Consider the following 24848-nt stretch of genomic DNA (forward strand, 5'->3'; position numbering starts at 1 on the left):
TGATGAAATCTTTTCTAAGTTTTTTAGTTACAGTCTCTTGAGTTCTAGTAGCCAAGATCAATTTATCTCTGAATCTACCAAGTCCCAGCATCACCAATATGGCAATGATGTGTGGCAGAATTTCAAATAATTTCAGAGTTGTCCATGTGCCAGATACTCTAGATATAATGATTAATTAATCAGTCCCTTCTACCAAAGATTCAAACATCCCTAACCATCCCATTATCACTAGGGGAAAAAAAATCAGCATGTTGGCTACTATGTTTGCATTATTTCAGTTTTCTCCAATAATAGCAAAGACTTTTGATGAATGATTATCAAAACAGAAAAAGGATATATATACACACAATAAAATGAAAAATCAGCTGGGAATCTAGCTCAATTGGTAGAGTGCTTGTCTTGCAAGCACAAGGCCCTGGGTTCAAACTCCACCAGGGGAAGGAAAAAAAGAAAAATCAGTAAATTAGCAGAATTCACAAAAATAGTTAAACAATGTTAATTCCTCATAGGAAAATCATAGTACATGTCTTGAAGGTATGATGATTTAACTCTTTGGAACAGCTCACTTGAATTGTGTACTTTCTATGTGCCAGACACTAACCTCAACCACTTTATATATATTAACTCAACGAATCTTCACAAACCCTGTGCACATGTACAATGATAAAACAGGACAAACATAGAAAAGAGAAAGATGATCCCTGAGGACAATGGCTGGAAAGGGGTGAGATCAGGAGGGAAACCCAGGAACTTCAGTGTTCCTACTCTGAACCATGGTACATCAGTACTTCTCTGGAAAAGCAGGTATATGTAAAGCATTGAAAAGTATTCAGTGTCCTACTCACAACTTCTATGGTGACAGAATAAGGTGTTCTTGTTGTGAAAACAAAGCCAAGTTTTTTTGCTCCTTTCACTAAAGCAGCTTCATCTGTCAATAAATAGTCCATATTAATAGGCATCAAGCAATATTAACACCAAATTTAATTTAATACCTTGACATTTTTTAAAGTTGACTTTTTGATCCAAGTGTACTTATGTGTCCTTCTAGGTACTAGTGCTCATGAAGAAGAAATTTGGTTAAATAGGGCCTTTTTCTGGGCTAAGATGAATTACCCAGCTAGCAGTACTACTACACATAATGATTTTGCTTGTTCTCAATGCCATTAATAGCATTCTCATAAAATGTTGCAGGGTCTTAAGTTTACCTCTGCTTTATTTTGGTTATGACCAAACATGCTGGTAAGCTCCCCAGGTCTGAGAGCCCATCTTAGCCTCTTTACAATAGTCTTTGGAAAGAGAGACAAGGAGCCCCAGGGTCATAGAGTGGCTCTGAGCTGCTATGCTCTGTGGGTCCCCACTAGTGAGAACTCCAGGAAAGAAGGAGGTAGGAACAATGGATATCAGCAGCAATAGCAACCTCTCCTGAGGCCTCATCACCCACTAAGTACAATGAGGTGCACACTTTCTCTGTACATAACACCTACCTGGGGAGGAAGCCTGGTAGATTATATCATTTCCATGTCTCTCAGGAATAACCGTGTGGCACACACATAATAGGGTAAGGAATTCATTTATGTATTCTGCTGAGGGCTAGAAAAATGTACAGAGATAATGAGTCTCCCAAATGCCAGCAATGTGGAAATTACACAGAACCTGCAATTTGTATCAACTGAGGTTTGTTGCCTGAGATTTGAACCTCAGGAACACACAAGCCAGGCCCTGGCCAAGAAACATACTGCAGATTCAAATATTGTGGGCTAGAGTCGGGGACAGTGAAGGAGGCTAGGGAGACATCAGGGAAAAGGATGGCCCTGTCTTCTCGGAGCTTCTGTTCTTCTTGAGAAGACATAATTTCTCAAAGATGGAGGAAACAAACAGGGCCTGTGACAAAACAAGAGCAGCCTATTTCAGACAGGTGGTCAGGGACTTGCTGTTAAGGAAATATTTAAATTAATATCCAATAAAAGCTTCATTCACTGTTTGTATAGTTGTCCATTATATAGGCCTGTACCTGACAAAGGGAACAGCACTTGGAGAGGCCCTGAAGCAGAAAACAACTTTGTATGATTGTGGTGCCTCTAGACCAGAGTTACTTTTAGCACCTTGAGCAAAAGACAATGACAAAGAATGAGGTTGGAGAGAAGACCATGGTAATGAGTTTGGATTTTATCCTTAGTGCAGTGCCAGTCCTCAGGGGGTATTCAAGCAATGAATGAACATGTATGGATGTATATTTTAAGACATCATTTTTTTTTAATAGAAGATCAAGATTGCAAATCAAGTATATCAATATGTTGGAATAGATGATGCAGGTATTGATGGCATGCAATACAATAAAACTAGTTGAAAAATAGATAATTACATAGTAAAAGGTCTTGTATGATGTTTAAATCCGCTCACAATAAAGTCAGTGTTTAGGCTCGTAATATTGGTGCAAAAATTCCTTTGCACCAGAAATGTTTGGTTGGTACATCAAAATGTTTTTCAAGACTCTCTCTTCCTCAGTTCAGAAAATTATATTTCTTTTAGGAAACCATATGCAAGTTTTAAAGTTATGCAGCATTATCATGTCAATTTAAAGGGAAAATAACAGACTTACATGGCCATTCTCAAAGTTCTCCAATAATTTAGGGTCATTAAATTCACAGAAAGATGATTGACTATGAGGAAGAATAAAGAAGATTACTTTTGACCAGAAGTTCCTGTTGGCACCAGTTCTCAAAAGGAGAAGGATCCACACAGTCTATACAGCCACAGTAAACATTTAATCTTCAGTTAAACGATACATCTTCCCAGGCATCAAGTGCAAAATGGCATTAGAAATACCTACACTCGTATGGAAAACTGTATGAAAGATGAGCATCCCTAATTCAAAAATTCAAAATCTGAAATGCTACAAAATCCAAAAATTTTTGACAACAAATGTGATGAAAAATCCCAAACCATGAAAGCTTTCTTCATGCATGAAAATATCAAAAATATTGTATAAAAATTACAATTAAACCTGGCATGGTGGCATACACCTGTAATTCCAGTTACCCAGGTGGCTGAGGCAGGAGAATTGCAACTTTGAGGTCAGCCTCAGCAATTTAGCAAGATCCTAAGCAATTTAGCCAAAGAATATATCAAAATAAAAAATAAAAAGAACTGAGAATGTAGCTCAGTGGTTAAGTGCCCCTAGGTTAAATCCACAGTACCCAAAAAAAAAAAAAAATAATAATAATAATAATTAATTTCTAGTGTTGAATTTCATAACAGGGTGACAATAGCTAACAATCATTTATTGTATATTTTAAAATAGTTTAAAGAGAATATTTTGAATATTCTCAGCACAAAGAAACAATAAATGAAGTGATGGTTATACAGATTACTTTGATTTGATCAACACACATTGTACACATGTATGAAAATATCACACTATACCCCATAAACACATATAATTATTATGTCAATTAAAACCTAAATATCCATATAAAATTACTTTCAGGCTATGTGTATAAGTTATGTATGGAACATAAATGAATTTTGTGTTTAGATTGGGTTCCATCCTGGAGATATCTCATTATATATACTCAAATACTGAAAAACATCCAAAATCCAAAACATTTGTGGTCCCACGAATTTCAGAAAAGGGATACTAAATTTGTTAGTTAAAAATAATTTCAAAGTAACTTCAAAAGCAGTGAATGAAAGGCTAAATTCTAGTTTTTTTGAATATGATGTGGGAGAGATCTACCCAAGGAGCTTTCTGGAAGCTGCTATTTGAGGTCTGAACAAGAGCAAGGTGTGGCAAGCCAATACTCCAGTATTCATAAAAGTTGACTGCAGGGAAAAGGAACAAGGGCAAAGTGGAATAGAAGATTGTTTATACCTGAGGTTTTCTGGATCATCGTCATAATTGTCTGAATGATTTCTAAGAGAAAATGAGGGAGGAAAAATATATGTTTCAAAACCATTGATGCGAAACTCTCCAAAATCCCAATCATGTATAAAAGCAAATATAAACCATATTTTTAAACAACCACAAGCTTTCATTCAGGTTCTATTAAGTTTCAATATCACTCAGATACAGCATTAGTATTAGAAATAAATAAGGTAAGTCTTAGAAATTCTAAGGTAAGTCTTAGAATAAATAAAAGCTTAATCATTTTAAGAAAAAAAAATGTTAGTAACAAAATAGTGCATAACAGTCTCCCACATAATGGGTGCCCCCTTGTTTGGGCCGCTGGGATCCCAATTCAGGGAAACTGAACAGCAGAAGTGGAGGAATTGCGTGGGGTTTTTGTTTTTGTTGTTGTTTGTTTTAGTTTTGGTGTTTTTTTGTTTTGTTTTGTTGTTTGTGGTGTTTTTTGTTTTGTTGTTTATTTTAGAAAAATTAGAGTTTTTTTTTTGTTTTTTTTTTTTAAGGGGTGAGTATTCTACAATGCAGGGCACGCGTGGCTCCTTAATCGGGGAGGGGCAACACCTTTTCAGAGTCTGAGGGCAAAGGCGGGAGGGGATTGTACAGATCACAAAATTTTTTTACAACACCATCATATAGATATGCTGTTTGAACATAAGGAAGATTTAAATGCAGCGCACCAAACTGGGTGGCTTGGGACCAGACCTGCTGGAGAAGCGAGAGCTGGGGAAAGCGAGCGCGGAACCAGGATCCATCTTAAAAGGCACAGGCGTGTACGGGAAGAGCAGGAATCAACACACTTTTTTGTCATACCTTTTTTCTATCCTCTTTTCAACATCCACAAGATCCAACAGACTCCATCTTTTTTTTTTTTTTTTTCCTTTCTGTTTTCATTTTTTCCTTCTTTTTCACTGGAAGCATAGGTTCCCAGTCCAAAAATAAGTCCCAGGAACAGGACTGTCTGTGGATATGCCCTACTGGGAGGTCTGGATCACAACCGGCTGAAAGATTGAAGGTGGGACCATAGAATTGACTGGCTCAGTGCCAGACAATTCCCAAGCACAGCAGCCACAGTCTGGCAGTTTGAAAGGTCCAGAGTTTACATAGGGGGAAATTCTCATGGGACTCTCAAGTCATATTTTCTACTTAGGCCTCTCAGGTAGAAAGAGCAAGAGCTGCTGCTATCAACAGGGTCGCAGGCACGCACCCGCATACTAATTCATAGTGTGGGATTTTTAGAACTGCCTACCATGGGATATCTACCACAGCTACAGAGTTTTAATAGTCGGGCCCAGACATGACGCCACAGCCAACCTCCCCAGATTGACTATTAGAGACTCCCAGACCCATTCTAATGCCCTGTAGCGAAAAAGAAAAACAAGTAGGAATTAGAATTAGCATGGGGCTAGTGAGGTCTTATAAGCAAGTGAGCACACCTGCTGGGATTTACTGACTATGTGTCACCCAGGTACCCAACCAGTCTCCAGGAGATGGCTGGTGGTCTCATCAGCTGAGAAGATTAAACTGGGCAGGTGGGTCACTCAGACCAGCAGAACTACCATCAAAAAGGGAAGGAATAATTATTTTCAGTTAGTCCCAAGGACAAGGTGTTTGCAGAACACAAAGGATTCTTCCAGCCTGGGAAAGAGCAGGCAACAAGACTGGAGACAGTAGGGAGTATCCATCAAACAATCCTGACAGCTTTTAGATGATTAAGTACTCCATTAAAACTCTGTAGCCACACAAGTTCACACCAAAGACAGACAGGTGGAGACTGGCATAGAAAAATGCAAGAACTTGAGTATAGGGAAGCCTTTGAAGCAAAAGTCTGATCTAATCTAGAAAGATCTAATAATCTAAGAGCTATTAATAAACAGACTGCTGAGTCACTCTGAGGTTACACTGTGGAGGTTTGTATATCTTCTACATCTCCCAACATCAGACATACTCCAAACCAGGAAGTCTCACTAAGAACTATGTCCATCTCAGAAACATCAGCTGGGAATAATTTTTGACTCTTTACTTTAGCCTTTATTATACTGGTATAATTCCATGTATTAATTTAATGGATTCCCCAACTCTATTGGAAATTGTATTCCTTAATCCATAATATTATGTATTTTTATTGGTAATGTAATAATTTGTTAATCTGACATATCCATACTACTTTGGGGGGGGGGGTTAGTGTTTGTTTTTGTACCAGGGATTGAACCCAGGGTGCTTAACTACTGTGCCACATCCCTAGCCCTTTTTATATTTTATTTTGAGACTGGGTCTTGCTATACTGCTTAGGGCCTCACTAAGTCGCTGAGGCTGGTGTTGAACTCACTATCCTCCTGCCTCAGCTTCTAGAATCACTGCAATTACAGGTGTGCACAACTGTGCCTGGCTGTTTTTTAATTTTTAATGTTACTCTATTCTTGCCCCCATATTTTTTCTCTCTCCTTGCTATTACCTCTCTTTCCTACCCTCTTTCCCCACTTCTTTAAAAAGGTAAAAAAAAATTCCTCTGTAGTTGTTATATGATAATTGATTGATTTTGCTTAATTTTGGTTGTGGTGAAACTAGGGATTGAACCCAGGGGCGCAAGGCCACTGAGCTGCATCCCCAACCCCTTTTACTTTTAGTGTTGAGACAGGGTCTTCCTAGTCTTCCTAGGTAGCTGGGATGGTCCTTTGCCTTGTGATCAAATTGCCTCAACCCTCCGGACAACTAGGGTTCCAAAGGGATGACTTTACCCCTGGCTTTTTTTATTATTATTATTTATGTAGTCTTGTACTAATTGGACCAATTCATTTCATTTCTCTTTTTACTCACTTCAACATTTATCTTATACTCTCACCCTTTCTTTCGGCCCTCATCACTTTTCCATTTTTGCCTCTATCCTCGTATTTTCTACTTCCAACTTATTTTCAAATTTTGGGGGCTGGGGAGATGGCTCAGTCGGTAGAGTGCTTGCCTTGCAAGCACAAGGCCCTGGGTTTGATCCCCAGCACCACAAAAAAAAAAAAAAAAAAAAAAAAAAAATTTGTGGATATTACTTATGTACGTATACGAGAGTAAATGTTATTTTTATTTTCTGAGGTTGTGTTGGGATGAGTTCTGCTTTTTGGGTCAGTTTTTTCTTTTGTTGGTTTCTTTAGTTCTTTAATTTTTCTATTTTTACCCAATTTTAGATTTATTCTTTTTTATTCTTTATATTTTTATATTTACTTATTTTGTGTGTTACTTTGTTCTTTATACACTAGTTTTCCTTTTTTGTTCAGTTAACATCAGTGAGTTTTGGTTTTTACTTTTTAATGGGAGGTTGTTTGTCATTATTATCTTTTTTGGATAATGCCCTGTAGATGGATCAAAATACTGAAACTCCTGTAGAAGTTCTGTGTTGGCAAATCTCAACACAGAAATATAGTAAGCAAGGAAACAAAATGCCACCAAAAGTCTGTAACCCCCCAAACAACTGAATCATCATGAAGTGAATGAAATGCCAAAGAATTTTAAAAGTTGATGAATAAAATGATCAAAGTAAAAGAAGATTTAAGAAATGAACTAAGAGAAAATATACATAAAGGGACATCATTTCAATAAAGACATAGATATTCTGAAAAAAATAGATATGCTAAAAATAAAATAATAAATCAAATTAAAAATTCAATGGAAAGTATCACTAGTATATTAGATCATACAAAAGACAGATTTTCAGGCCTCAAAGAAAAGGCATACAAGCTTAGTAATAAAGGTGACAAAAGATCATGAACAGAATATTCAGGATATATTGGACAGCATGAACAGACCAAATCTAAAACTTGCTGTCATTGAGGAAGGAAGAGAGATACAAACGAAGGTCATGCAAAGCCTTTTCAGTGAAATAATTTCAGGAAAATTTCCAAACCTTGGGAATGAGATGGACACTCAAATACCGGAGGCTTGAGAACCCCAAATAGACAAGATCAAAAACAATCCTCTAAAAAGACACATTATAATTACAATGAGAACACGAAAAGAATTTTTAAAGCTGCAAAAGGAAAACAGCATGTTTTGGTCAGTGTTTTCACTGCTGTGACCAAAAGACCTGACAAGAACAATTAGAGAAGGAAAACTTTATTTGGGGGCTCATAGTTTCAGACGTCTTAGTCCATAGATAACTAATTCTGTTGTTCTAGACTCAAGGCAAGGCAGAAAATCATGGTACCAAGGAATGATAGAGGAAAGTGGCTCAGGACATCACACCAGGAAGGAGAAAGAAAGACTCCATGTGCCAGAGACAAAATATATACACCAATGTCATGCCCCCAGTGTCCCACCTCCTCCACTCACACCCTACCTGCCTTTAGTTATGACTCAGTTAATCCCTATCAGGGGATTAATTCATTGATTGGGTTAAGTCTTTCATAAACCCAATTATTTCACCTCGAAATATTCTTGCACTGTCTCACACATGAACTTTTGGGGGGATACCTCATATCTAAACCATAACACAGCAGGTCCCATTTAGAGGCAAACCAGTAGGAGTTAGCACTAATCTCTTGACCCAGATTTTAAAAGTCAGAAGAGTTTTAATAACTTATCACAAGTTTTGAAAGATAATGATTGCCAACCAAGATTGCTTTATTCAGTTAAGCTATCCTTTGGAATTGATGAAATAAAAATTTTTCATGATAAGCAGAAAATAAAAGCATTCATGACTACTAAATCAGCTTTATATATATATATATATATATATATATATATATTATGTATATATTATGCAGAGGAAATGGAAAACTAACTTCAAAGAAAGCAAATAAGCAAATCTCAGTAGAAGAAATAGCTTAGAAAGGAAAACTTGAATAAAACATTTGAAATAAAGATGACAAGAAAAAATAATTGTCTCTCTATAATAACTGAATGTAAATGTCAGCAACTCTTTAATTAAACATAGAGACTAACAGAGTAGATTAAAAAACAGGACTCACCTGACAAGGCAAAGACATCCACAGGATGAAGGTGAAAGGTGGAAATGGAGACCAAAAGCAAGTGAGAATAGCTACTCTCATATCTGACAAAGTAGACTTAAAGTTAAAATTAATCAGAAGAGACAAGGAAGGTTGTTTCATCCAACAAAAAGATATAAGGATTGTAAATATTTATGCCCCAAATTCTAGTGCACCTAAAAATCCCTACAAAATATAAAGAATAAAATAAACTCCAACAAAATAAAAAAGGATATCCAGACATAAAGATTTTTCAGAACTAAAAATTACTATCAATCAACTTGACCTGAGCAACATCTATAAAATATTTCATTCAGATGAATTCACTTTCATCTCAGTATCACATGGCACCTTCATCAAAATAGACCATATTATAGGACCCAAAGCAATGCTTACCAAATAATAAAGAGATAATACCTTGCATTTTATCAAATCATAATGGAATGAAATTAGAAATAGATAACAAGATAAAACCAGAAACAATTTTAATACATGGAGATTGAGTAATACACATTTGAATGAGGAATAGATTGGAGAAAAAAATCAGGGCAGAAACAAAGTTCTCAGAAACAAATGAGAACAGATATACATAGAACGAACAAACTAACTCCAAAATCAGAAGACAAGAAATAATTAGGATCAAAGCTGAAATAAATGAAATTGAAAATAAAAAACAATATGAAGGAACAATGCAACAGTGTTGGTTCTTTGAAAGCAAGATTGGTAAATCCCTGGCTAAACTAACCAAAAGAAAGAAAAGATCCAAATCAACAAAGTTAGAGATGAAAAAAGAGATATCACCACTGACACTTCTGATATCCAGAGCATCATTAGAAACTGTTTTGAAAATTCAAACTCCAATAAACTCGAAAATCTAGATGATATTGACAAATACTTGGAAATATATGACTAACCCAAATCAAAACATGCAGGCATAGAAAACCTAAACAGACTAATATCAAGCAATGATATCAAAGCAGTGTTTTAGCCAGCTTTTCACCATTGCGAACAACGGACTTGACAAGAACAATGTAGAGGAGAAAAGTTTATTTTGGGCTCACAGTTTCAGTGGTCACAGTTCTAGGTCCAAGGTGAGACACAACATCAAAGCAGAAGAACATGAGTGAGGAAAGTAGCTCAGAACATGGCAATACGGAAGCAAAGAGAGAGCTCTGCTCACTAGGGACAAAATATAAACCCCAAAACCATACCTCAGTGACCTATCTCTTCCAGCCACACCCTACATGCCTATATTTACCACCAGTTAATCCATATCGGTGGATTTACACACTGGTTAGGTTAAAACTCTCATAACCCAATCATTTCACCTCTAAACTTTCTTGTTATCTTGCACATGATCTTTTGGGGGACACATCATATCTAAACCATAAAAAACAGCAATTAAAAGCTTTTAAAAAAATAAAAGCCAAGGACCAGATGGATTTTCAATTGAGTTCTACCAGACCTTCAAAGAAGAACTAACAACGATCCTCCTCAAATTATTTCATGAAATAGAAAGGGAGAAAACATTCCCAAATTTATTCTAAGAAGATAGTATCACCCTGATACCAAAACCAGACAGACACATAAAGGAAAGAAAGCTAAAGACCAAAATCTCTTATGAACATAAACACAAAATTCCTTCATAAAATGTTGGCAAATTGCATTCACAAAAGTACACCATGCCCAATTGAGTTTCATACCAGAGATGCAAGATTAGTTCAACATTCACAAATCAATAAATGTAATTCATCACATAAATAGAATTAAGAACAAAAGTCACAAGATCATCTCAATACATGCTGAAAAAGTCTTTGACAAAAGCTAGCATCCATTTATGTTTAAAATGCTGGAAAAAAATCAGGGACAGAAGAAACTTCCTCAACATTATAGTGGCTATGTGAAAAACCCAAGACCAACATCATACTGAATGGAGAAAAAATTGAAAGTATTTCCTCTAAATTCAGGAACAAGACAAGAATGTTCATTCTCACCACTTCTATTCAATATAGTTTTTGAAATTCTAGCCAAAGCAATCTGGCAAAAGAAGAAAATTAAAGGGATATAAATATGAAAAGAAGCAGCCAAATTATCTCTGTTTGCTGATGACATGATCCTATACCTAGAATCATCCCTCCACACACACACACACAAAAAAAACTTCACCAGAAGACTTTTGCAGCTGATAAACAAATTCAGCAAAGTAGCGGGATACAAGATCAATATAAAATATCAATAGCTTTCTTATACTTCAGTAATGAAACTGTTGAGAAAGAAATTAAGAAAACTACTGCATTCACAATCGTCTCAAAAAAAGTAAAATACTTGGGGATAAATCTAATCAAAGAAGTGAAGGATCTCTACAATGAAAACTATAAAACACTGAAAAAAGAAATTTGACTGAGACCTTAAAAGATGGAAATATCTCCCATGTTCTTGGATGTTCAGAATTAATATTGTCAAAATGATCATACTACCAAAGAGTTACACAGATTTAACACAATCCCCATCAAAACACCAATGACCTTCTTCAGGTAACTAGAAAAAATAATCCCAAAATTCGTATGGATGAATAAAAGTCTCAGAATAGCCAAAGCAATACTGAGCAAGAACAGCAATGCTGAAGGCATCACAATACCATATCTCTTTTGTAACTAGAGCTATGGTTACAAAAATAGCATGGTGTTGGCATCAAAACAGACATGAAGACCAGTAGAATAGAATGGAAGACACAGAGGCAAATCCCCATAGATACAGGCATCTGATCCTTGACAAGGGTACCAAAAATCAGATGCTGGAGAAAAAAAAATGACCTTTTAAACAAATGATGTCAGGAAACCTGAATACCCATATGTAGAAGAATGAAAACATAGATGATCCCTGTTTTTTACCCTGCACAAAAATCAATCCAAAGTGGATCCAAGACCTAATAATTAAACCAGAAACAATGAAACCGCTAGAAGAAAATATAAGGTCAGCACTCCACATACTGGCGCAGGAACTGACTCTTAATAAGACTCCCAAAGCTCAAGAAATAAAACCAAGAATCAACAAGTGGGATGGCTTCAAAAAAGCTTCTGAATAGCAAAGGAAGCTTCTGAATAGCAAAGGAAGCAAGAGTGTGAAGAGACAGCCTACAGAATGGGACAAAATTTTTGCCAGTTACTCCTCTAACAGGGGATTAATATTCAGAATATATAGAGAACTCAAAAAACTTAACACCAAAAAAAAAAAAAAAAAAAAAACAACAACCACCACCAATTCAACAAATGGGCAAATGAACTAAACAGACATTTCTTAAAAGAAGAAATAAAAATGACTAACAAGTATATTAAAAAATGTTGAACATGTGTATCAATCAGGGAAATGCAAATCAAAACTATACTGAGATTCATTTTGCCCCAGTTAGAATGGCAGTCATCAAAAATATAAATAATAAATGCTGGTGAGGATGTAGGGGGAAAGTACAATCATATGTTTTTGGTGGAACTACAGTTTAGTGTAACCACTTTGGAAAGCAATATGAAGATCACTCAAAAAACTAGGAATGGAACCACCATGAGACCCATCTATCGCACTCTTTGGTATTTATCCAAAAGAACTAAAACTAGCACCCTATAGTGATACATGCATGCCAATTTTATAGCAGCACAATTCACAACAGCCAAGTTATGGAACCAGCCCAGATGCCCATCAATAGACAAATGGATAAAGAAAAAATATATATACACAATGGAGTTTTATTCACCCATAAAGAATGAAATCACGTCATTTGCCGGTAAATGGATAGAAATTCAGAACATCATACAGAGTGAAATAAGCCAGATGCAGAAAGTCAAGGGTGGAATATTTTACATGTGGAAGCTACAGAGAAATAAGAAATTTTAAAATGGGTTCAGGGATGTCTCATGAAAATAGAAGAGAGAACGGTGGAGTGGAGGTAGAGGAATAAAGGGGAGGGGGAGGTATGGGAAAAAGGAAGAACAGCGAAATGAAATTAATCAAATTATGCCGTGTGCATGTATGAACATACCACAATGAATTTTACTTTTATGTATAACTGCAATGCACCAATTTAAAAAAGGAAAAAAAGAATTTGCAATAGAGTATGACAATAAAAACACTTACCCATAAATTACGCCTGCAATGGTACATTTCTTAAATGTCATTGAGTTGCAAGTAAGGGTTCCCGTTTTATCAGAAAATAAATATTTTACCTAAACAAAAAGCGAACATGATAAATCACATGTTTAAAATGTATTTACAAAACAAAGACAACAAGATTAAGTCCTTCCTTTCTAAATTCTTAAAATAAGTAAATTTTTTAGAAAGAAAGAAATGCAGTCCATAAGAATTCTATCTTAATATCTATACTTATTTTGAAGGTCATGCTCTTCTCTTTGTTTTACACTTGAGGTAAAATTTATGGTAATATGCAAAGCAAACTTTAGGCATCAAACTAAAGAAAATCAGAAGCCCAAGTCCATTCTTCTGCCACAAATTTCATCAAAAGTATCTAGAAAACATTAAATAGATGAAAATGAAATACAAACTCTATGCAATTTTAATTGTGGTCACAACTACAATGATGGTTTCTAATGAGAAATGGAAATTCTGTTGAACAAACAATACCAAACAATGTGGAGTTAAACAGTTTTAAGATCTCTGTATTATTTGGGAAAAAGAGAGATACTGGTTAACTTTATGTTTTATTTAATAAAATAACAAAAAATAATGAAATGCAGAAGATATCATGTATGATGTATACACAGAGACATGCAAAAGCACATTTAAACAATGTAATTTTTAAAGGAAAATCAGGGATGGAAAATGATGCATTAAATGAAAGTAAAGAGCTCGCAATAACTAATATTAATGACAAAGTAAAAGTTAAATTTCAGAGTACAAAATGTAAAAAAGAGATATTAACTAATAAAAAAAGACAGTATTTATGAAGAAAATATGACAATTACAAACTGGTATGAGTCCAACAAAACTTAGATTCTGTACACAAAACAAGAGAACTTCCAAGGTTCTGGGGAAAGTAATAATATTTCAATAGGGAGAAACAATCACAATTTCATACATGTAAAACATGACCTTATTTACCACCTACAATCCTTCTCTAAAGGAAACTGTAAGAAAGTCCTTGAGACAGTAGATATACCTTCTCAAATGACAGTTCTGTGTTATGAGAATTAAAAGTGAGACCCTGAGAGGTAAGTGGTTACATCTAAACAAGCAATGCTGTAAAAAAACACAACTATAACTACAAATAATGTCTTATCTGCAAGATTAACAGATTTTATAGTCAAAATACTGGACAAAAGTAGTACGTTACTAGAAAAAAAACAACAATATTATAGCATTGGTATTATTGTGGCAAAATATGTATAAGACAAAATTTACTATTTTGACCTTTTTTTGTGAGTATATTCACAAAATTGTTGTGCAACCATCACCACCAGTTGTGATGGACTTTTCCATCATCCAAACTGAAATCCAGCACCTATCAAACAATAACTGTATTCTCCTCTTCATTCAGTCCTTAGAAATCACTATTCTGTTGTCTGTCTTTATGAATTTGACAATTCCAGGTACCCCAGACACAAATAGAATCATATAATTTCTTTTTTTATGGCACATTTTACTTAGCATGATGTGCTCAAGATTCATCCATGAGAGGCTGAGGATATATCTCAGTGGTAGCACACTTGCCTAGTGTACACAGGCCATAGGTTCTATCCCCAACACCAAACACACACACATGAAAATCAACCTTGTGTCAAAATTTCATTCTTTTCTGGAACTGAATAATATCCCTATTATGTGGGTATGCCAGTCTGTTCATCCTTTCATCCACTGATGGTCATTTGAGTTGTTTTCACCTTTTTGCTACTGCAAATAATGATTTTATGAACATTTGCATACAATTTATTTTCAAGCCCCTGCTACCAACTTTTTGTGTATAGACTGAAAAGTGGGATTTCTGGATCATATGATAATTCTATGCATAGTATTTTGAGGATTAATCATATTGCTTTTCAGAGCAGTTGTACCATTTTATATTTTTGCCATAAGGCACAAGGATTGCAAAATTTCCACATCATCATCAGTATTTGTTGTTTATTGTTTTTTTTTTAAATAACATCCATAATAATGGTCATGAAATGATATTTCATTGTGGTTTTGATTTTAATTTACCTAAAGATTAATGATATTAAGTGTCTTTTCAAGAATTTATTGGCCATTTATATATCTTTGGAGAAATATCTGTTCAAATCCTTTGTGCTTTTTTGAATTAGTTTGTCTTTTTACTGCTGAATTTTAGGAGTTTTTTGTGTATCCTGAATATTAAGTTCTCTATTGCCCTTCTGTTTTCAATTTCATTGTTTTTGCTCTTTTCATTAGGATTTTACCTACATAAACAATATAATTATTTTCCAAGCTTGCATCCTAAAGCCTTCTTTTATTAAGATTAAATTTAATTATTACTCTAAAAGACTGACATCAATTTTCTAGGTAAGGTTGATGAAATGTTACTTTTTCAACTATCAATTAAAAACACATTCTAAAATGAATAATCTGATTTTTATGAGGAGAAAAGATGCTAGAGTTAATTAGGGCAGCCTCCTTCATCTTTAGTTCTTCAATGTAAAAAAGAATATTGGTGTAGTTCTCTGAACAGGCATTTCCAAGAGCCAAAATGTTTCTTAAATAAATATTTATTGATAACTTATTATTCAAATGATACCACACAATGTGATTATAAATTTAAAATTATATTTACCCAGTACGGTTTATAGTGACTAGCATTAATGAAGTTCCTACCATACTCCAGGGACTATGCTGAGTGCTTTATATATACATTGTCCTATTCAATTATAGCAAACTTATGACAAAGATGCTCTTATTATTTTACATATTAGGAATCAAGACCAGGGAAGTCACACAAGAACCCCAAATTACTAGCTGATAAATGATAGAGCCAGGATTCACACCCTTGAAACTTAACATCCCCAATTAACTGAAATATGGGAAACTGCAATCTAATAAAAACATATTAAGGGAAAAAAGATATTTAGAAAAATCAGAATTATAAGTATTTCTTCTTTTAGCTACATCAATGGGAGTTTTTAAATATTTACACATACACAGATAAGGAAGCTATGAGGCAGCTGTATGGGTTTGGCAAGTGTAAAATTTTGTAGCAATCTCTGAAATTTTTTAGCAGCCTTTGGCTGCTTTTTGTGGGTCATCTGCCTCAGGGAAGGAGGGAAAAGGAAGGTGTGGGCTCTCCTCATCAAGTTCCTGACTTTGAAAACTAACTGCTATTAGCACACCTGAGAGCTAACAGCAGCCTTCCCTGTCTTCTAACTTTTCACTCTTTCATAAACACATAATAACCTGTAGTAGGTCTGTTCTGCTTCAACAGATGCAGTATATTTAAACATGATGCAAAATTATCAATATTTTGAACAAAATATGCCTAAAAATTTCCAACTGATTCCACATGTCAGTTTGAACTGTACCCTGAGCTCACTTTGGCATTGAGATTTGCAAAAGCTCTCCCTAGAGTCTTCTTCTTTTAAACTATCTCATTGTTAATTCCCTGAAAAGTCTCTCACCTGCCCAAGCTCTTCATTAAGATTGGATGTTCTGGCCATTGCGTAAAGATTATTTTGGTCATAATGCATATCTTCATCCTGTAATAAATGAAAAATAAAGTCCAAACCAGAATCAGAATGAGGTTCAGAATCTCTTCTAGAAGTCTACACTGACACTGATAGTTCTAAAACCCACAGGGAGAGTGTGGAATACCTAGATTAACCCAATATGTTAACTTCTCTTATACAACAGGAGAATCAATTTGAGAGAAGCAGCCCCTCTGTATTAGTGAATAGGGATTCAAAGACTTGGCTTTCAAATTCTTGGCTCTGCCTCAGCCAACCTGTGAACTTAAGTAAGTTAATTAGCATTTCTGGGTCCAGATACTACATCAAAAATAGGAGCAACCAGGAGCAGCTGAGCATGGTGTCGCACGCTTGTAATCCCAGCAGCTTGGGAGGCTGAGGCAGGAGGATCGGGAGTTCAAAGCCAGCTTCAGCAAAAGCAAGGTGCTAAGCAATTCAGTGAGACCCTTTTCCTAAATAAAATACAAAATAGGGCTGGGGATGTAGCTCAGTGGTCAAGTGCCCCTGAGTTCAATCCCCAGTACCAAAAAAAATAAAAATAAAAAAAATAGGAGCAACAACTTGGCTTTCACAGCATTCTACAAAAGTTAAATGAGAATACGTTTAAAAGCACTTTGTTTCACTTCATGGCATTCTCTGACTGGGGGCAGGGTGTAGCTTGTAGTAGAATCCTTGCCTAGTATGGTGAGATTCTGGGTTTGATCCTAGCACCAACAAAAAATAACAAAATAAAAACAATGTTCTCCTTTGATGATTGCTAAGAATCTATCATTCTGGCCAAGATCTATAAGTCTACTAGACTCTCCTTCCCTATTGAGTATCTTGAATTTTATTGGATTAACTTCTCTCTCCATACTTGCTACCAGGCTACTATCTCTTAAGTCTTTTTCCACAGTTAAAAACAAAAGAATGAAAAAATAGTGTCCTCAAGATTAACACAAAGAGGTCCCAGCATTACTGAACCATGTTGACGCTATTGCTTGTCTTTCCTGTTGAAAGCATCCCTGGCCCATTGGCTATACTATCCCCATCATAAGGACTCAATTAGTATATCAGTTCTTAGAAATGGCACAAGAGAGAATTTTTGTTTACATTTCTGATTTTAATACTCACCCAGTTTATAAACTGTGCCTGAATAAATTTCACAGTTTCCAGAGTTAACAGAAGACTGATGGGAACAAGGTTGTGGTACAAGATAATGAATACCACTAAATCAAACACAAAGTTGTGGGAGGGGTTATCTATGGAAGAAAATCAGAACTATGTCACAGCTTCAGACAATGATTTCATTCATCTTCATTTGAATTACTCCATTATTAGAATTGTGGGCTTTTTTCCATGAAAATTATGATTAAAAGTGGACACCAAATGAGTATTCTTTATGAAAATTAATCAAATAGCAGTCATGTGTGAGGAGTATGGGAAGCACTGAGATTCAAGGTCACCCTGCCCTCAGGGAGTTCAGGATGCCACCTGAGGAAGGAAGCTGGGTCAATAAAGATAGTGTGAGGAATTCTATGGTAGCACAGAGCATTGAGCATATCAACAACACAAAGAGAAGGGCCAGCATCTCAGACAGGAGCATCTCAGAGAAGATGATGAGCAGAATTTGAAGAAGGAAGTTTGCTAAATGCAGGAGACGAAAGGAAGGGAATGAGGAGGACCTTGTAGCTGGAAGTGACCGTGGGTGTGAAGTCAAAGAGATAAACGGCATTAAGGAAACTAAAACGTGTGTATAAATATGTACACATATTGTAATTATACTTTTTTAAGATTCGACAAGTGAAGTTAACAATAAATAACTAGATCAGTAGCACAGAGGAAGGGAAACAGAGAGTAAAGAGAGTAGGGAAGGAAGGACTGGGGACCGAAATGGAACAAATTATATTCCATGCATGTATAACTATGTCAAAATGAAACTCACTATTATGTCTAACTATAAAGCACTAATAAAAAATGTTTTTTAAAATCACACACATATGAAATTCACAATCTAGGGTTGGGGGGGCAAATAAACAATAATGAAACATGGAAATGGAATAAATTCCATAATGGATATTATAATAAAACCAAGGAGAACTCCCAAATTTAAAAAAAAAAAAAAAAACTGGGAGAAGTCAGTCAGGAAATGCCACAAGAGAAGATAATGCCTCATCTTGGCCTAATTGAGGAGTGTTAGGTGAAGAGGGACCAGAGAAGAATTTGAAGCCTAAAGGAGCATTGGACAAAAGGCCTGGAGGCATCAACAGCCAGTTAATGTAAGGTTCCTGAAAGATACCAAAAAGCAAGCAGTACTTTGTTAATGGAGATTACATGCTGAGGAGGAAGTAGGGGAATATCATACCATGGGGAATGGATAAGGTAGTGAAGGTCTTGGTATGCCATGCTGGAGGAGGTTTAGCTTGGACCTTGTATGCCAGGGAGCAGAAAACATTTTTAGTAAGAGCTAGAGGGTACATCTTTTAGTCTTGCTGCCTATACAGTCTCCTTTGCAACTACTCAGCTCTGCCATTGTGACATGAAAACATGAAACAAGTAAGCATGGCTATGTCAATAAAATTTCACTCACAAGAGCAAGTAGTGGGCCATTAAGCAGTGATATGCCAATCCAGTGTAGTAAATGGAACACCACTGAAGTAATTGTCGTGTGTAGATAACTACTTTTTATATGGGCACAAGAACAACCAAGAAATAGAAACAGTAAGAGTCATCTCCTCTCTCAAGAACTCTGATTGAAAAGGAAAGAAAATGTTATTTATATGGCATACAAATCTTGACAAATTTTGTAGAACTCAGAATATCAGTAACTATTGTTAAGTTTTTATGTCCAAAATAATATGATGCTATTCTTCTGATGTAGAATGTCCGTCAAAAGCCCACATATTAAAGGCCCAAGGGTGAACCTTTTGATAAATGGTGGAAACATTAAAGGTGGGGCTACTGATGGGAGGTACTTAGGTAATTGGGTACATCTCTCCAAGGAGGATTGTGGGACCCTGTTCCCCTCCATCCCTCTTTGCTTCCTGGCTCTAGATGGAAGCAGCTTTGCCCTACCATGACATGCTGCTTTACCACAAACTCAAAGTAACAAAGCCAGCTGATCATGGACTGCAACCACTAAAATAGTGAGCCAAAATAAACATTTTCTCTTTATATGTTAATTATTTGGGGAATTTTATTACAGTAATGAAAAGCTAACACAGATATTATTAACTATCTTGTGTTAGAGCAAATTGGAGAAGAAAGTTTAAATCCAGATTACTTTTTAAAAAATTTTTTTAGTTGTTGATGGACTTTTATTTTATTCATTTGTTTATATGTGGTGCGGAGAATTGAACCCAGTGCCTCACACATGCTAAGCAAGCACTGAGTTACAACCCTAGCCCCAGATTACTTTTTAAAAAATCTAAAATCTAAAATTCATAACAGAAAACCAAAACTGGACGAGGAACATCTGGAAATCCTTACTGTGTAAGAATAAACCTGCCTTAGGTTTTGACGCTACCTACAGAGTCTACATCTTAGTTTCTTTCTTTATTCCTAAAATGCTCCCAAATAGGTCTACACAAGGGAGGTTAAAATAGTTCAAGATCCTCAGAGATAGAATATAAAAGCCAGAAAGATGTATAATGGTTTACTCTGAAACATAGAAATACATTAACAAAAAAATGCTGAACTTTCAATGTCAAGTACCAGTTCACTTTGAGACAGGAGAATGAATCGGACATAACTTTCCTAGGTTCGTACATGAATACATGACCAGTGTAACTTAACATCATGTACAGCCACAAGAACTGGTACTCCAGGTATGTACAATATGTCAAAATACATTCTACTGTCACGTATAACTAAAAAGAACAAATAAAATTTTGTAAAAAATTTTACATAGCAGATCAATTTAATAACAGAATCCCCCATTTTCCTCGTTTTCTCATCAATGTACATCACACACAAAGCACTGTATTTACCCAATGAGGTAGGTATTATTCCCATTTTCAAATGAGGGATGCACAGCCTAGGGAAGTAAAAACTTTATCAAAATTCTCATAAGTTACTAAGTGTTAGAGCTAAAGACTTACACCCTTGTGTATCTGGCTTACATTCTCATGCTTCTTCCCTGAGTCCTATCTCTGTACTTATTTTGGAATGCCATAACTATGTGTAATTGCCATAATAATCTTTTAAAAATCTTAAACCATATGTCTCATAATTGACCAATATTGAAAATATATAAAGAATTCAAAAATCCAACAGCAAGAAAGCAACCCAATTTTAAAAATGGGCAAAGGCCATGAACAGAAATTCTTCAAAAGAAGACATATGATGGCACACAGGTAAATGAAAAAAATGCTCAATATCACTAATGATCAGGAAAATGTGAATTAAAACCACAATGAGTTTGCATGTTACACCTGGTAGAATGACTTTTATAAAAGAATAACAAGTGTTATCAAGGATGTAGAAAAAAGGAAACCCTTGTATACCATTAGTGGGTATGTAAATTAGCACAGGCATTTTGGAAAATGCTATGGAACTTCCTCAAAATATTGAAACTAGAGCTATCTTATGATCCAACAGTTCCACTACTGGGTATATATTCTAAGGAAAGGAAATAGTGTATTGAAGAGACAAAGGCAGTCTTGCATTTATTGCAGCAGTATTGCAAGAGCCAAGAGATAGCATCAACCTAAGCATCCATCAGTCAATGAATTGATAAAGAAAATGTGAGGCACACACATACACACACACGCACACAGGAGAAATACTATTTGGTCTCAAAAACAAGTAAATATTGTCATATGTAAAAACATGGATGAAACTGAAAGGCTATTATGTTAAGTAAAATAAGTCAATCACAGAAAGGCAAATACTGCAGTGCTCTCACTTATGTTTAGAATCTAAAAAGTCAGTCATCGCAGAAGAGAGTAGAATGATGGTTCCCAGGGTCTGGGAGACAGGGAGAATGACATAATGGGGGTCTGTGTTAAAGAGTGCAAAGTTTCAGTTAGACAGGAGGAATAAGTTCTGGAGGCTGATTGTAGAGTGGTGACCATCATTAATACTAATGCATTGTGTATTTGAAAACTGCCAAAAGAGAAGCTTTTAAGTGTTTTCAGAACAAGAAAACAGTAACTATATGAGGTTAAGAACATAATAATTAGATTGATTAAATCATTCCACAATGCATACATGTCAAAAATCATATTGTACTTCATAAATGCAATTATTTCTCAATTAAAAATAAAGCTTTAAAATTTTTAAGAAGGGAACATTATTCCTAATACTAATTCTCAATCACTTTCTCAACAACAACAAAAAAAGACACCAGTCAAAATCGTTAGAACGAGTGCCCTACCACTTAAACAAAAGCTCGGAAATAAGTCTTTAAAGTCCCTTTTAAAAGCACAAGTTCCAAAAGTGGTAGTTTCTTGAACACTCAAACACTTACCATTATTTCCCATGTACCAAATGTTTTCCAGGTATATTTTATTCCAGATCAGGGCTCCCACACAGCTCACTGCAGACATCAGAAAGAGGAGCAGCAACAAAACGAGGATCTGCAAGTTGGTTACTTTCTCGACCTTTGATCTCTTGAGAGGTGATTTGACGGCATTCTGCACAATAGCACATTTGTTCATGTTCACACACACATGCACACACACACATATACCCAAAAAATAAAAAACACACAAAGAATTGTACTATAAAAACAGGATAATTACATTTTAGGTAATAAATATCTGGAAAGAAATAACTTTGAAAATCTGAAGAAATATCTAAAACTACAGGTATAATATGAACTTGCCTTTAAATTTCAGAGAAATAAACAGGAATGAGCCTCCTGAATTCTCAAATGATATATACTAAACTCCCTCACTTAAAATCAGAAGAAAACATCTAGAATCAGACAATTTGTCCTCACAGATATTTTACCTGCATCAATTTGGTTTCAAATCCAGTATAAATAACAATACCAATGATCCACAGAGTATTTTTCAGCTGTGTACCTCTCAGCAACATCTGGTCAGGCCCAAGTGAAACAGGACTAAAAATAAAAAAGAGCATTTATAAAGTACCAAAGAAATTATTTTCTTACAGTGTGAAAAAAAAAAAAAATAGGCTTTTGTTGTTGTTGTTGTTGTTATGGTTTGGATAGAAGGTGTTTCCCAAAAGCTCCTGTGTTAATGCAGGAATGTTCAGAGGTGAAATTATTGGATTGTGAGAGTTGCACCCTGATCAGAAGTGTGTTACTGAGGATGTGCCCTGAAAGGGTTCATCTTTCCTGTAGTTCTTTTTTCCCTTCCTCTTCCTTCTTCCTTCCGTTCCCTTCCCTTCCTTTCCCTCTCTGTCCTTCCTGACCATGCCACAGACTGAGATGCTTTCCTCCTCTAGTACCTACCACTATGATGCACAGCTTCACCCTGAGCCCCAACCAATGGAGTTGGCCATATTTGGACTGAAACCTTTGAAACCATGAGCCCCAAGTAAACTTTCCTTTCTCTATGTTGTTCTTGACTGATACTTGGCTGCAGTGACACAGAATTTAAAACCAGTCTTGCCTTACATATATTTCCTTTTGTCAAGTTCAACTTTGGAAGCAAATGACATTACAACAGATGTTTCTTCATCAAATCACCTATTTCTAAAAGAGCATGATAAAAAATTTTACTTTGGTGTCCATTTCTCACCATTCCAAAGACATGATGATTATAAATTTTAGAAAGAAAATTTATCTCTTTATGCCTAGAGTGCCTATAAAATTTGTCAGAGAGGGTTTTTTAGACAAATAACTGTGTGTCAATTTAGTAATCTATAGAAGGAATTGTGTGGGAGTAATTCAGAGCATAGAAAGCAGGTAAAGCCTACGGTATTTACTTGACCTCCTTACCTCCAGCACTAGATTGATCAGCCATATAAAAGATGTTCCTAAAAAGTGCAAAGTGCATAGGACTAGAGCAAAAGTAAAGAAAACTTCTCCATTATCATCAAACCAAGTCCATTTGGCTTATTTTTGGTCACTTTCAAAACATGATTTACTCCATGTGATATGCAAAGTGCTTATAGTCAAAGGGAACTTGGACTTCACTTCTCTATCTATAGCATTTATTGGTTGCTTTTGTTTAAATATGAATAATGTTCCCAAAGGACCATGTGGTAAACCCTTGGTCCTCAGGGTGGTGCTATTGGGAGGTGTTGGAACCTTTTGAAAATGGGGCTTGGTGGAAAGTCTTTAGGTCACTTGAGGCATGCCCATGGAAGCAATAGTGGAATCCTGAGATCTTCCTTTCTTCTCTGTTTCCTGGCTCACAACATAAGACAGTTTTCTCTGCCGTGCATTCCCTCCGTTATATGTCACCCTTGCCAGAGGCCCAAAGTAATGAGTCCACACAATCTTGGGCTGGAACTTGAGCTAATAAACTTTTTCTTTTTATAAGTTAATTGTCTCAGGTATTTCATTACAGTAACATGAAGCTGACTAACACAAGTATCCTGATTAAGAAAATGCCATATATTTTCCAAAATTTTAACATTTTCACAGGAGCATCAGGGTATTTCAAAGTCAAGGAAAATATAAACAATTATAATGCTTTCAAATGTTATTAGTTGACAGAACAGAAACTGCAACATATTGTGCTCCATAAGAGGAAAAAAAAATACTTGAGAAGAGAATGATAATACCTTTTACCCCTTAAATACAAGGTCCCAACAAAGTTATTGAACTGACGATGAGGTCCTTCACATTCAATTTTTCCAGCTAGATTTACCAATTGTTCTTCCTTTTGTGTTCCAGCAGTTTCTAACAATGCCTATTAAAAAAAAAAAGAACAGAATGCAAAAAATAAGTTTAATATACTATGGCAAAGCTTCATGACTCCAATAGTTAATAAAAGATGATGATAAAAGTCAATAACTAAAAATATTTTGTACTTACTAGATATTAAAAGTAACATAACCAAATTTTAACATAAACTCTTCTAGAAGACTTTGACAAAGTGGAATTTAACAAATAATTTTAATAAAATTGAAAGAGGTGGGAAGTTGAATTTTATCCTCTACTGAATACTTCACTTTTGCAAGTGCAACCATAATAAATCTAACATCATATAATGTTTGATACATTTATGTATGTAGCTGATGATGCTTGTTATGGTTTAAATGTGAGTTGTCCTACCAAAAATCATATGTGAAACAATGCAAGAATTTTCACAGGTGAAATGATTAGATTATAAGAGGTGTAACCTAATCAGTGAATTAATCCACTGATGTTAATTAACTGGG

At 35.3% G+C, this 24848-nt stretch overlaps 1 protein-coding gene across 1 annotated transcript in view; it reads right to left on the reverse strand.

The window, feature by feature from the left end:
• Window positions 1-24848, reverse strand: part of LOC306658961 (phospholipid-transporting ATPase IB-like) — a gene marked incomplete at both ends in the record, with an annotated part of 142477 nt that overhangs the window by 79061 nt on the left and 38568 nt on the right. The window contains 10 exons of the mRNA XM_079136233.1: window positions 846-928; window positions 1485-1590; window positions 2600-2660; window positions 3872-3913; window positions 13003-13091; window positions 16503-16580; window positions 17682-17809; window positions 22018-22183; window positions 22503-22614; window positions 24249-24376. Coding sequence (XP_078992359.1) covers window positions 846-928; window positions 1485-1590; window positions 2600-2660; window positions 3872-3913; window positions 13003-13091; window positions 16503-16580; window positions 17682-17809; window positions 22018-22183; window positions 22503-22614; window positions 24249-24376 — 993 coding nt within the window. The remainder of the gene's footprint in view (window positions 1-845; window positions 929-1484; window positions 1591-2599; window positions 2661-3871; window positions 3914-13002; window positions 13092-16502; window positions 16581-17681; window positions 17810-22017; window positions 22184-22502; window positions 22615-24248; window positions 24377-24848) is intronic.

This window comes from Sciurus vulgaris (genome assembly GCF_902686455.1).
Source record: "Sciurus vulgaris genome assembly, chromosome: 4".
In the NCBI taxonomy this organism is placed as follows: Eukaryota; Metazoa; Chordata; class Mammalia; order Rodentia; family Sciuridae; genus Sciurus; species Sciurus vulgaris.